This window comes from Eutrigla gurnardus, assembly GCF_963514095.1.
Source record: "Eutrigla gurnardus genome assembly, chromosome: 9".
NCBI lineage: Eukaryota > Metazoa > Chordata > Actinopteri > Perciformes > Triglidae > Eutrigla > Eutrigla gurnardus.
Window position 1 is genome coordinate 16,662,346 of NC_139923.1, and position 13,562 is coordinate 16,675,907.

General features: G+C 39.0%; 1 protein-coding gene across 1 annotated transcript; it reads left to right on the plus strand.

Moving 5' to 3' along the window:
• The first annotated feature begins 552 nt into the window (after window positions 1-552).
• Window positions 553-12,183, plus strand: oaz2a (ornithine decarboxylase antizyme 2a). Its single transcript, XM_084017601.1, is given in 6 exon segments — window positions 553-761; window positions 6,294-6,360; window positions 6,362-6,442; window positions 8,529-8,701; window positions 9,321-9,406; window positions 10,283-12,183. Coding segments are annotated over 6 exon segments (648 nt in total). The 5' UTR covers window positions 553-651; the 3' UTR covers window positions 10,414-12,183.
• Window positions 12,184-13,562: the final 1,379 nt, after the last annotated feature.

Genomic DNA, 13,562 nt, shown 5'->3' on the forward strand with positions numbered 1-13,562 from the left:
CAGTGTTCCTTGATTTGACCCACACTGGTGGATCTAAAATTCATTTCAATAGAAAAAGGTCAAATTTGACCCAGAACAGCCTTAATGTACACAAATGTGTAACAGCTGTACAAAAGTAGCACATTTTAAAATATGTTCATTTTTGTGTATATACTGTAGGGTCACTTTGGGAAAAGTCATCACATGTCCAGTTAAAATAATTAAAATTAGGGTATTTTTACTGTTCTCACATAGCAAAATGGGTCATGACCCGACCAGTAAGGGTAGTAAGGGCTACACCAGCCTACCTGAATAAATATGGCATCATCATGTATACTGTAATATAAAAGTAATGTAGTTAAAACTACCATTATGTGTGAATAAGTTACATTACACTTTACTTAACTAATTGATTATCATATTCATTCTGCAGTAATTATTATTAGATGTGTTCTAACCGTCTGGTCAGACGTCTGTTTACTTTCTTATGAAGGCTTGTAAAACCAGTCTGGATTACCCATGATGCCTTGCTGCGGCTATAAATACCCCCTCCTGCTGCTGTAAACCGCAGGCTCGCTGCTGTGCAGTGATGTGTTGAAGACGCAGCTACATCTGCTACAAACAGTCGCCCAAGATATTTTTACCGCAGAAAGGTTTTATCTTAACTTACTGATGGTGAACTTTTTTATCGATTTTTTATCGAATACAAATCGTTTTAGTTGTCAAAAAGGACCTAAAGACGCGTGTTTCCCCGAAGCTATCATGCTGAACAGTGAGGAAAGGTAGGAAGACGCTAATCCTTCTAGAATAATTAAGACACGCACGTTAGCTACGCGATGTTTGTCGATGTTAGTTAGTACAATGAGTGACGCTTAGTCGTTTGTTTCAGTTTCTATTAGGTGTGAAACCTTTATAGAGTTGAGCTTATTAAAATAGTTTGGCTTTACTTTGAGCTTCCTCGCAAAAGACTAGGAAAACAACACTGACAGATAGACGGTGTTTGAGGAAGTAGCTATTCAGATCTCTTACTCGAGTAAAAGTAGCAATACTACAGTGTAAAACATACTCAAGTATTAATAGTCTTACTAATATGAAAGTAATAGCATCAAAATGCTTACACAAGTAAAACTACTGATTCATTATAGTGACTGATGAATTTGTGTTGCGGCTGGTAAAGTTGGGTCTCATTTTAATAACTCTGTAGTGCTCGGTGGCTAAACCTAATATAGTACATACTATTACAAGTAGAACATAACATAAAAAGGAAATACAAAAGTAAAGTATAAGTATGTTGATTTGTTTTTAAGTATCATTGCAGATAGGGGGCTGTAAACATGAACATGAGCTGGCCTTTTTATTTGCAGATTAACATGAAGGTGAATTACGTTTTTATATAATGTTTATATCAGCGTGCATATTTGATGCTGGTAAGGATTTTTGGTTAAATATCCAGAGAGATGGCTTAGATGCAATTTGATGTTTTCTCCGACTGTACAACAGAAAAAATATCCTTGAATATATAATAATGTGCAAAGTTGAAGTGAAATTGAGTATCAATCTCAGTGTTGAATGTGGGCAGTTGCAGACCACATTTTAAACCCCAGACAGGATATCCAATGTCAACACATTTTGTATTTTTTTTTGTATCACAGTTTCTTCATGAAACTTGCAATTTGATTCTTGTTTGTTCCAATAAAGTAAGACATAGGGCTGAAACCTGCAGTTATTTTCTCTATTGATAATCTGTTGATTACTTTATAGTCCCAAATAGTCTACATTTTTTTTATTTACAAGAAAAAATGCAAATCCTTCCATTCAAGTAAGAGGAAACTGCGTAAAAACATTTTCATATGTTTTGTGATATTTATAGTTTTCATTAATACATATAATATTTTTACAATAAGGGACCCTGGTTATCAAATAATTGTGACCAAGATATACTGAGTGGAACATTTTGAGCAGGCTTTTCTACTATTGAACTGTGTTGAAGGTAGTGGCATATTAATACTTTAACTTTTCCTATTTTTTTTTACAGTATGCATATCCATACATTCATAAAATAGAGACCATATTCTGTTGTGTTTTGTGTTGTACTGGACATTCCTCCTATTGTGTTGCCATAATAGTCCTATAGAGATTTGGCATAGGCCTTTTTTTGTCCTCTGTGGGTTTTATCATCTGACATGCAGGGAGGGAGAGATCCATTGATGCTGTGAGCCGGAGCAGTGACTACTATATTAGCACTCTGACTTTTAACGGCCATGTCAGCTAAAGGCATCAACTGGCCTACATCAGACTGCTTGTATAACACCCTCTCCTCTACGGGTTCACTTAACAGCAATGGGATCTGTGAGTGTGTGTGTGTGTGTGTGTGTGTGTCCAACCTGACCTACCTGAGTGTCTCTTTAAGTGACTGGCTGACTGATCTTTTCAGCGGTTGCTTTGGTGCTGGAGGATTCTGGATCTGAGTGCTGTTGAATTTTCCGTAACAAATCCAAAACATTAAAAAGCCAACTAGTTTCAGTTGACATCTGGAGATGTCAACCTCAGCTATTATCGTTGACTGCAGGCGAGGCTGTGATACAGACCTTTAGCATGCATCTACAATTGAGTAATGAGTTGCAGACGGGCTTGAAATGAACACTTTCCACTGGAAAAACACGGAAAAACACGCTGCAACAAATTTGGAGGAGCTCTTTGCATGTGGAAAAGGACTAGTTTTAGTGTTACAACTGATGATTATTATTTTCATTATCAGTAGGCTATGCCAGTCACAATTCCTCAGAACCCAGGTTGACATAAAAAGCAAGCCAACAATCCAAAACCAAACAATTAGAGCTGAAATAATTAGTTAAAAAATGTTTGGTCAATCAATTGTTTGTCACTCTTTTTTTTAGAAAAATATTGGACATTCAAGGATTTGCTGCTTCTCTCTCTCTCTCTCTCTCTCTCTCTCTCTCTCTCTCTCTCTCTCTCTCTCTCTCTCTCTCTCTGTTTTTTATTAAATCATAAAGAACATAATGTACTTGGGTTTTGGACTGTTTGTGAGACAAGACTTCATCTTGGACTCAGACTGACATTTTTCACTATTTACTGAAATGAATAGACTATGAATCTTATCAATCTCTCAAAATAATTGGTCGACAAATCATTAGTTGCGCGTTATTCAGTTTTGAAAAGTTGGAACTGTTTTGTTTTTGGCAATTTTAGTCAAAAAATACTTTGATGATTATTCGAAAATGGAAATATTACACATATTATACATATACAGAAGGTGTCAGAGTGGGAAAATGTGGAGGAAAAGTGACATTTTCTATCATACAGTAGTACCATTATCATCCTACGTATTATATTTTGTAATACAGTTACGTCGCAAACTACATTCAAGCTCTATTTTGAGTGGGTTAAATGTCTAGGAAGGGACACCCATGTGTTCCATATTAGTGGTTTGTGTGTGGTGTGTTTTTAATTGGTGTTTCTTCTATTTTTACTCTTGTTTTATGATGATTGCATAAAATAAAAACTATTCTACTCTCCCTAGGTGGCGGTCCTTCCTTCTTTTATGTTTCCCACTGTGTTTTTTGCACTTCCCAGTCAGGCATTCTCAGTTTTGTTATCTGCTTTAACGCTTTGCATATTTGAATATCCTGCTTTGTACTGGTCTGTCTTATTTAGACTGGTTTGGTGGTTGTGTATGTTGTTTTCTATGTGTCTGACTGGCCGTGCACAGTTGCAGTTTGGGTCCAGGGTCATGGAGTGTTTTGACAGGAATACATCCATCCACACGCAGCATGTGTGCCTTTTCTGTTTCTGCCTAAACATCTTTTCCGCTACTCTGCCAAACATCCAGGGGTCAGAGGAGGTCTGCGGAATCTGCTGTTTATTTTCCTACATACATCTTTTATTTAATCTCCAACCCTTAACCTTTTTCGGGGGATAACAAGTTTTTTTTATGTTAACAAGCTGGGTTTAACTTTAATAATTGTTCATTATTAAGCTGGTGTGTTAAAGTTAGTTGGGTGCGTTTCAGTGCTTCTTGAAGAACTGGCCAGACTGCATCCTGTTTTGGTTGTATTGTGTGTTTCTTGGCTGTCGGATAAACTCTGATAAATTCTGTTCATCCCGTGGAAGTATTTACCGGAATCAGTTCTCAGAACAAATCAGGAAGAAGAAACTGGCAGTTGAAGCATTCATCCTTAAAATTAAAGGAATATTCCTCTTGCAGACACACATGTCCTCACTCATCCTGGCAAAATCAGACATTGACGCACTTGGCATATTTAAGTCTCACTGCATTACAAAGATGATTAAATCCTTTCCAGCATATTAACACAGTCCAGGCTTGTGAGTGTGCTTGGTCTACACAGACTGTTTCACCTGTCAAGTCTGCCAGGACCTTCTTTAAAAATGTAACCTATATTCTGTTTTTAGGCTGACCTTGTGACCTATTAGGGAGGCTAAAGGCTGCAGCTCTCAGCTGGAGTTGCTTCATGGGACAGGGGGGCTGAGTGTGGCTGAAATGTCAGAAGACGAAAGTGTTGCCTTTCAAAACAAGCTGGCATTTTCATCAAGGACTCTTGATGAAGGCTCTTCTGTCTGTTTCTGGAAGGGAAAATGGAAAAGAGAAGCAGGTCTTGGCAAGCATAGTAATCTCTTCCTCCATCTGCGTACTACCTGGCATCTCAACATTGAAGAGAATCCAGACCTTCCTCAGGAACACAATGTCATAAAATCGTCTGAATGCACTGGCCATGCTCTATATGGAAAGAAACGTCAGGGAGATCCTAAACCTTAAACATAGAGTCATTGAAAAATGTGCAAGGACAAGTTTACATTTAAAAAATAACATGTGTGCTTAAATGTACCCTACTGGTGATAATAAGTAATAGCACGTTTAAAACATTTTCTTATGTTCCTGCATTATTATCACGACAATTTTTGTTACCTAAATTCAGTAAAAATGTTGTCTCTGCATTGTTAAGAACCAAGAAGTGATGAGACATGGAAAGGTTGTGTAAAGTTGCTGCTGCAAAGTGAAAAGGTCGAGCATAATGAGCTTTGTTTTCCATTGCTCACTCTCTTGGCTTGTACTGTAGCTTTGCAGATCAGGTTGTCTGGGTTACCCCCAGGGGAGAACGGGTGGCACACCTAGTCCCTGTCACAGAAACCAAGATGCATGTATCTGATGCATGTGTGTTTTACTGTGCATGGCTCGGTCATATCAATACTCACTCATAAACAGGTCGGATTATCCGGTGCAGTTTTAGACAGAAGATTGCGTGTTATGTCAGGTTGTATTAAAGAATCTCTCGGGACAAAACTGAGGCATGCAGGGAAGGTGTTTGCCAAATTAAAAGAACAAAATGCAAAGAAATGAGAATACCCAGTCTTCATATCCAGGCCAGTTTGGCAGCATCAACCAGCTGCCATCATATCATAGATGCACGACTGTAACTCAAACCACTAGAGATGTGTGTTCCCGAAAGCCTCTCAAGCTATTTGCAGAGGTGTTTACAGATCATGTGCTTGTTCATGATACATGCCATCTACTGCAAGTACAACAATTAGAATGCAGTTTTAAATCATTAGGCTTAATTTTGGCTTTCCTATAATGACTTTTCAAGAGAGGCAATGGACTGAAACTTGCTGGAGTTTGCCCACATCACAAACTTGTCGACTGTATTGTATGTATGTATGTATTATGATATTTATTTATTTTTTAATTGTGTAGGACTGAGTTTTTTCATACAAAACACCACTTCAAATTCACAGACTAATTGACTAAATAAATCTTACTACTGAAACTTACTTTGGGGGACTAAAAAATATATACCTTTTCCTTGAAAATCCTCTGAACTAAGCACTCAATCTTCTGATGAGAAACTTGTGTGTGGTCTGAGGCATACATTACAATCCATCACACTGAAGGACATTAGGTTATGCTTTAATAGATATTTGGACAAACTGTCAAAAACCTGCAAATCACAAAGCATAAAAACAAGAAAATAGTATTATGCTCATGTTAAATCCCTCAGGCTGCCCTCTATACTGTAGAGGTGCGGCATGTTGCCACAGGTGCTTTAGATTTGCTAATGACATGGACAAGCTTAATGAAGTTTAAATGGAGTGAATGAGTGAGGCGACAAGCTGAGAGGTTTACATCAGTAGCAGAGCAGATTAGTCATCAGGAGTTTCAGTTTCAGTTTTGTCTGTAGAGTTTTCTTGTAAACACGGAACATTATTATTATTATATTTTTTAAAGCAAGTACAGGAGAGAAGATGAATGTCTAACCATTTGATCTTTTTTCTTTCAGTTCTTGGTTACCAGGGTCCCGGTTGACCAGCTCCATCCCTCAGTCTCCAGGGCCTCTGTGGTGTTCCTGATGCCCCTCACCCACAACTAAAGATCCCGGGTGGGCGAGGGACGGTCAGGGATCACTCTCTTGGCGTGCTACTACACAAGGTGACAATCCTCGACTTCACACAAATGCACAGAAAGCTGTCAAAAGCTGCCTGGCTTTCTGCCTGTATGACAGAAACATATAACCACACAACATCTGAACCCAAAATACAAAGTGCTGCTTGTAAAACAGAGGGGAAGTCCATGCACTGAGTTACAGTGATGTTTTGCTTGGTGAGTTCACATTAACTATTGTGATAAAAAAAAATTGGCTCAAGTCATGATTAAAAGAGATTTAAATGATATGTCTTTGTCCTGGCTCAGTATTTTAAATACATTTTATGTGTAATAAAATACATCTTTAGGAGTTAAATGGATTTAGAGTAGAATGGGGGAAAAAATTGGCACGTTTTATTCGTATTGCCCCTGCTCACTTAATGTAATGATTGTGTTAAGTGCTTCATCCCTCAGGGACCACTCAGTCAGTGCAATACACACAGGAACGCCTTGCTAATTAGTTGATTTTTAGCTTAAAAATCCTTTAATCAATATCCTACTCATCATCTGCACCTGCAGTGGTTTTAATATGAATTTATTAGTTCACCTATTTTTTTCTTGATGGGCTCAAAAGTATAGAGTTATGATTATTCACATAGAGAACATCAGAAAGTTAAACAATACAGATATTCACAAACGGCTTTGTCTTCTCTACTGTGTGTGCAGACGCGTCAAATTGTACCCCAGACATGTGACTGACTGTCCCTGGGGATTAGAGATTAAGGACCAGACAGATCAGTCATAACTGTCATATTAGCAGCCTCATCTGTCCTCAGCGAGTGAAAAGACCCTTTCTAAGGTTACCGGTCACAGATTTGTTCACAGACTCTTGCATACATTGGTATAGACCGTGTGCTTTTAGATTTGTACATGGAAATTATGTTACACAGTATAACTTGATTGAAATGTCCTTTTCGGTATTTAAGCACATTTACACGTTCATCCAGAGTGGTTTCCGACACTGCTCAGTGTTCATGACAGTGATTCCGGGTGCATTCTCTCCAGGGAGGAAAATGTGTTTTCTAACTTTTTAAAGTTAAATGCATCAAACTTGTGAACTTTGAGAGCAAAATTAACAGGCTAAAAATGTTTTCTCTTTAAACTACTGTGTCCTCTGTCCTCCTCAATACACCAAATCAAGTAGAGCATACTCTTGAGCAATCAAAGAAAGAAAGCTAAAGGAAGACATGATCCTCAGTGCTGCTTGATGATACTGACGCCACTACAACCACTTCCTATTCGACTCTTTTCACTCCATAGCTGCTCCTAGAAGCAGAAAGCTGTCTACATAATACAACATTTATTTTTCATTCTTTAAAGAGCCAAGTCGTGTCATGTGTAACAAGAAAGTACCATCTCTGATTCAAATATGAACCCATTTTAACCTCCCATCACTCCCAAGTTGAGTCACAAGTATTAAGTCCATATTTTGATGTCTTCTGATGATGTAAAAGGTTAAAACATGTTTGTTATGTAAATTGTAGATTGGGTCTTTACGGGTCATTAACATTCTACAATTCATTTTCAATGAGGCCAGACACTTAAAGGTTGTATCAGCGATTCTGGTTGCCCTCACTTCCGTTGCGAGATCCAAAACAAACAGAGCCAGCTAGCCCCTCCCTCCCGTGTTTTGAAAATGATCATGGACGCACATTTTCATGAACGTGCCCCCCACCCCTTGTCTGTGATTGGTTGGAACACTGTTTATTTTGCTTTTGAGGTGTTGGTAGTACCATTTGTTTTTGTGTGCGATCTCGGAGCCTAGGCTGCCTAGAGAGACTCGTTTTTTTGACGGCCTGCTTATGGGGCGGGCAGCTAGCGGATCGTGAGGTAAAAACAGATGAATGTGATCATTTATGTTTCGGCCCAGAATCGCTGATACAACCTTTAACGCTGTATGACCGGCATTACGCACTACAAATCAAACTGGTCTCAACTTTTTTCAGTGCGGCATTGATGTGGTAAATATTTGACCAACAGAAAAGAAAAGTGGCATTAGGCATTTTTTTTCTCTAGTAAAATGATTCATTAATGCTGAAAAATAATTGCTAATCTAAACGGTTATTTTTCTCTCTTCTCTGTAATAATCCAGGATGAGAAGTTAACGGTGACGCAGGCCACTCCAGCTAGTGGGCACCCCTCTTTTCTCCGTTTCCACTACCAACTGAATGAGCGCCGCTCAGCCTTCTGGGATACGGCTCTATCAGGAGAAAGCCTCTTCCTGGAGATCCCTGCTGGGCCGCTGGTAGAGGGGAGCAAAGAGGGGTAAGGATGCATTAAAGTTAACTCCTTAGGTCTGTTACTGTGTCTACTTTGAAAATCAGATTAAAAACAAATATTTTTTTCACAAGATTTTGGTTTTAAGCATGATATAACTATTGTAAGAATCAGTATTTTTATTATCCCCTTTCAATAATAATAACAATACATACTATATTTTATACAATGTCATGCATTATACTTGCATATTTTTTTCTGCTACTAGCCTAAAGTAAATTGAGTCTACGCCTGTCTATATAAATACACTTGACTTTAAAGGATTATTCCGGCCGCTTTTAGTCTGAAAAGTTGCTATTATGTTGTTTTTAATGTTATAAATGATCTTATTGAGTGCAAGATATCACAAGGGAAATATGTGTGTCTGCACACCATGTGGGTTTAAATTGTGCACAACAGGCTGTTATGATCTTGTTTTTTTTACCTTGCTTGCTGCGGGCACAGAGCCGGTCGGTTTTTGCAGCCAGCTTTGCAGCTGCCACTGCACTATTATGTAAAGTTGCAGCACTTATGTAAAGAGGGGAAGAGAATAACACATTATGTATGTCATCGTCACTCCCTTGTTCAACCACTCTCTCTCTCTCTCTTTCCCCCCTCTCTCTCTCAGGCTAACCGCTCTGCTGGAGTTTGCAGAGGAGAAGATCAAGGTTAACTATGTGTTCCTGTGGTTCCATAAAAACAGAGGGGATCGATGTAAGAGCTCTTCTTATTTTTAAACGCTGTTTTATTTTTTGGGTATGTAGTCAATAATAAGGATTTATTGTAGATTGTGTGCATAACTTAACGAACCAGTTACAAACTTGCTGTTGACTGAGATTCAGGACATGTAAGGCGGATATTAGCGCAAGTCCCTTTTATGCAGAGATCCTGCTGTAAAGAAGACTGCAGCGTTTCCCACTGCCACCTTTGCGGTGGAGCAACAAAATAGTTCTATATTGCCAAAGAAAATGAAACTATGTTCTTATTGCACAGATACCAGATGAATATTGTGTCAATGCACGTTTTTGTTGATCCTGTACTCTTGTAGTGCAAATTCCCTAACAACTCTTTAATAACTTAAATAACTATTTATATAAATAACTACTTTTAAACTGCCTTTTCGTTGCTGGAGTATTACTCCTTTTTTTATTGTAAAAGGTACTGAGACTGAAAGGGGTGTCAGAATCATTCCGCCTCTGAGACGGTAATGGAGGTAGTCACAGAGACAAACACTTTGTGAATGGAGTGAGCCACGGGGGGAATTTAATAAGCACAGAATGTTGATCCAAAGAAAATAGAAAGCCATTAGTTCTCCGTTATTGTTTGAGGTAATCATATTTCCGATGCTTATTTATTACGTCACACGGCCGGTGACGTGAAGTGTCACGGCCTCTCTGGTTCCACACAGCCAGGATGCTTTTGTCAAAGGAGACACAGTTGCGGCGTTACACCGCAAACCAAAGTTCTTTTCAAATGGTGCGATGGCGGCATATCTAGGGCTCTTCTTTCCACGATTACTGTGGAATCTCTGAGTAAAACGGGTTTCAGGTGGCTCCAGTTGAACCTCAAACCCTCTTCTCGTTTCCTCAGTGTCCATCATCAAGACGTTCCACTACATGGGCTTTGAGATCGTGAAGCCTGGCCACCCCATGGTACCGGCCCGGCCTGATCTGACCTTCATGGTTTATTCTCTGGACAACAGCAGCTCAGACGAGGAGTGACCGCCACACTGTCTCCTTATACCTCCCTCTCCCACCCTTACCCCATCCCCCACCACTTCTGCCTGTTTTCTCCCTTAAGCATTGAAAACCTGCTTCGGCACTCACTCTGACATAAATCCTCAAACAATTCTTCTTCACTGACTGGGAGGTGTCACCTTTTTTTTAAAGACTTTAAGGGGAATTTGGGGGAGTGATAGGATTTCCATCTAACACAGACAGCCCTACCACCCCCGACCCCACGAAGATATCAGCAGATTGGATAAACGGAGAGTGGCGTAGCTTGAACGAAGCCACCTTGTATCTTGGAAGGTTGGCTGTTTTCTTTTCTTTTTTTTCTGATTAGTGGTTCATCTTCCACATTATTCGTTTGTGCTGCCATCAACGAGACAAACGACTGTTTGACAGGAGAAAGTAGTGTTTTACATTAAAATTCAGCATATCTCTCCTGACAGCTTCAACCTTTTATAAGAAAAGAGACTTTGGTCCGTCTTTGTGTGCTCTATATCATACAAGCTGTGTTTGGTTGGGTTAAAAAGAGGGAATTATGGGTTTTCTATGGTCAATAAAATATTGTTTTGCTTCATAATATAGATGGGTCAAAATCAGATCTGTTACATTTATTATAAAAGTACATGTAAGCATTTCTTTACACATTTTCCTGATATATGTAAAGGCATCATTCCAGCACACATCAAATACTTCTTTTTTGAGGGGGCGGGGGGGGGGGGGGGGGGGGGTAAGCTCTCATCTGGCCAATCCTGTTAGTCTCTCCAGACGTGGCTGTTTGTTGAATGTATCAACAGGTTAGCTGTCAACTCCTCCTCCGCCTCCTCTACACAATAATCAACCTGTGGGAGTCATTGACGAGCAGGAATGGATGGCCTTTTCACTGTTCTTCCAGTTTGCACGTCACAGAGGGTTTTTATAAAGATTCATAAGCTGAACAATTGGTGTATTTTCATAATGTTTAAAGTTTGTCTAACAACACTTATTGTTGTTCTGAAGGTTTTTCCCAGAAGCCTCAAAGAGTCTTCTAACAATGTGGATGAGCGTTATTGCTAAGTTTCTTTATCCAGGTGGGAAAGTAGGAAATTTAGATATTAAGATTAATATAGGCACAAACTGGGGCTAAAGTAGCTTAATTCGACCCTGGAGAGTCATCAGATGTACTATCCCACACCAGTTGAAAGCTCGATTGAAATGAGGCTTTTTATGTGCCTAAAGAGGAGAGTGCAATGTTAATATTTTTTACTCATGAGTCTTATTGAGGAACCCACCCGATGTTAGGAAAAAAAGCTCATTGTAGAGCTACAACAGGAGCACTTCAGGTGATTACCAAATATGCAAAAATATACTTAACCTTAACAAAACGCCAAAGAATCTATTCTGTCTGTAAAAACTTAGTATGGTATATATATTATATACATTCCCCATGCCAGCCATACTACCTGTAACACCTCAGAAACGTGATAGCAGTGTGTTCCATATTGGTGTTGGGATGGGGTGGGGGCCTTTTTTCTTCTGCATGTGTTCATAAAAGTCTTCATTGCTACTGATTGAGCCCTGACTATAAGCTGTTAGGAAATGTCAATATATGAATCTTCTCAGAGGTATATTTTTATGTATATATATATATATTTCTCAAATGTTTACTTTGATAGTTTAGGGATTATTTTTTGTGACATAGTTAGCAACCATTCAATGACAATCCACACATGTATACTCTGGAATCTTTGTCTTTGGGGAACACAATAAAACTTGTTAACTTAACGGATATTTTCTGTTTTTGATCTTCTTAAAAGGAAATTTTTAAACGGATTTTGGTTTAGGCGACCAGTTTTTCAAGACAGAGTGATTTACTCCAGTAAACATGCAGAGGGAACAACACGGCAAACAAGTCATGTTGTAGAAAATGAGGGGCCATACTGGAGTGAAATAACTGCAACTATCCAAGCAGATGAGACCAGAAAACGTTGAAGTAGAGCGCCGATGATGAGGCCGATTTTAGGATTATTTCATGAATGATAGCTGTGGGAAGCTGATCGCTGACTGAGGCACTAATCCCCAACCAGCTCAGCTCACGGCTCATTACATCTCACCGCTGGATTCTCGCCAAAGACTCAAATAGTGTCCCAAGTAGTTTGATCTTGAGATCTATTTTCAGTGTCCGGGCCAGAATGGATATGTACTGTGCTATATCTGTCTGTAATACAGCAGCAACCTGCTTTTGAACCTTTGTCTCCCCAGAAAGGTCTCAGATTCAGTTTGCGTTCTGAGCGTTAACCTGCAGTGGCCCTGAAATACATCACAGAAAACACTAACTAAGCAAAATGCACAACATTATAGACAATATGTTCAAGATGTCCTGTTTAGTTTTCTTGTAAACAAACAAAAGTTGTGATCACTTTCACTGTTTCTGACCAAATAGCAATTTGGCAAAATGTTGGATGCATTTCTTCCCAAATAAAACATTTGCAAAGTACAGTTTTTACGCTTTAAATCCTACATTGTTTACATTCATGTTTACTTGCGTGGACCCATTCATAAAAACATTGCTGCATAGAGCAACTAGTAGTCAAAACCTCTGCTTTTTGTTGGATTCTCTTTTGTTAATGTTAATTTAAAATACTGTTGTTTAATGCCCACCAGGGGGCGACTCCTCTTGCAAAGAAGTGATCAGAATCAGAAATCCTTTAAATGTAAACATGAGTTTCAGGTCCCAATCTCTAGTTGCAAGTCTTCTTCAATTTACTGTGATGTTCATTTATTAACTCATTGTTCCATTTAAAGTAAAAGAGATGATAACGCTTTTGTGTAAAGCTTTCGGGCTTGGCTACGCTGTGGATGACAGGTCACTACCACAGCGTCCTCTGGGGATTGTCCCCGTTTTCATCTTAGTGTTTTCAGTTTCATCTTTTTGATCACCTAATGCCACATTTGGTGTCTAGTTGTACTTAGCTCCACTCTCTTGTGTTGCTTCTTGTTCCAAAAAAACAACAACAAGATGGCGAAGATTACAATGCTGAACTTGACACTTCAAAACGGCAGTCCACAAACCAATGGGTGACGTCATGGTGACTATAAACACCACTTCTTATTTACAGGCCACAAATGCACCTCTGCAAACAATTGTCACCAATAAAATGTGT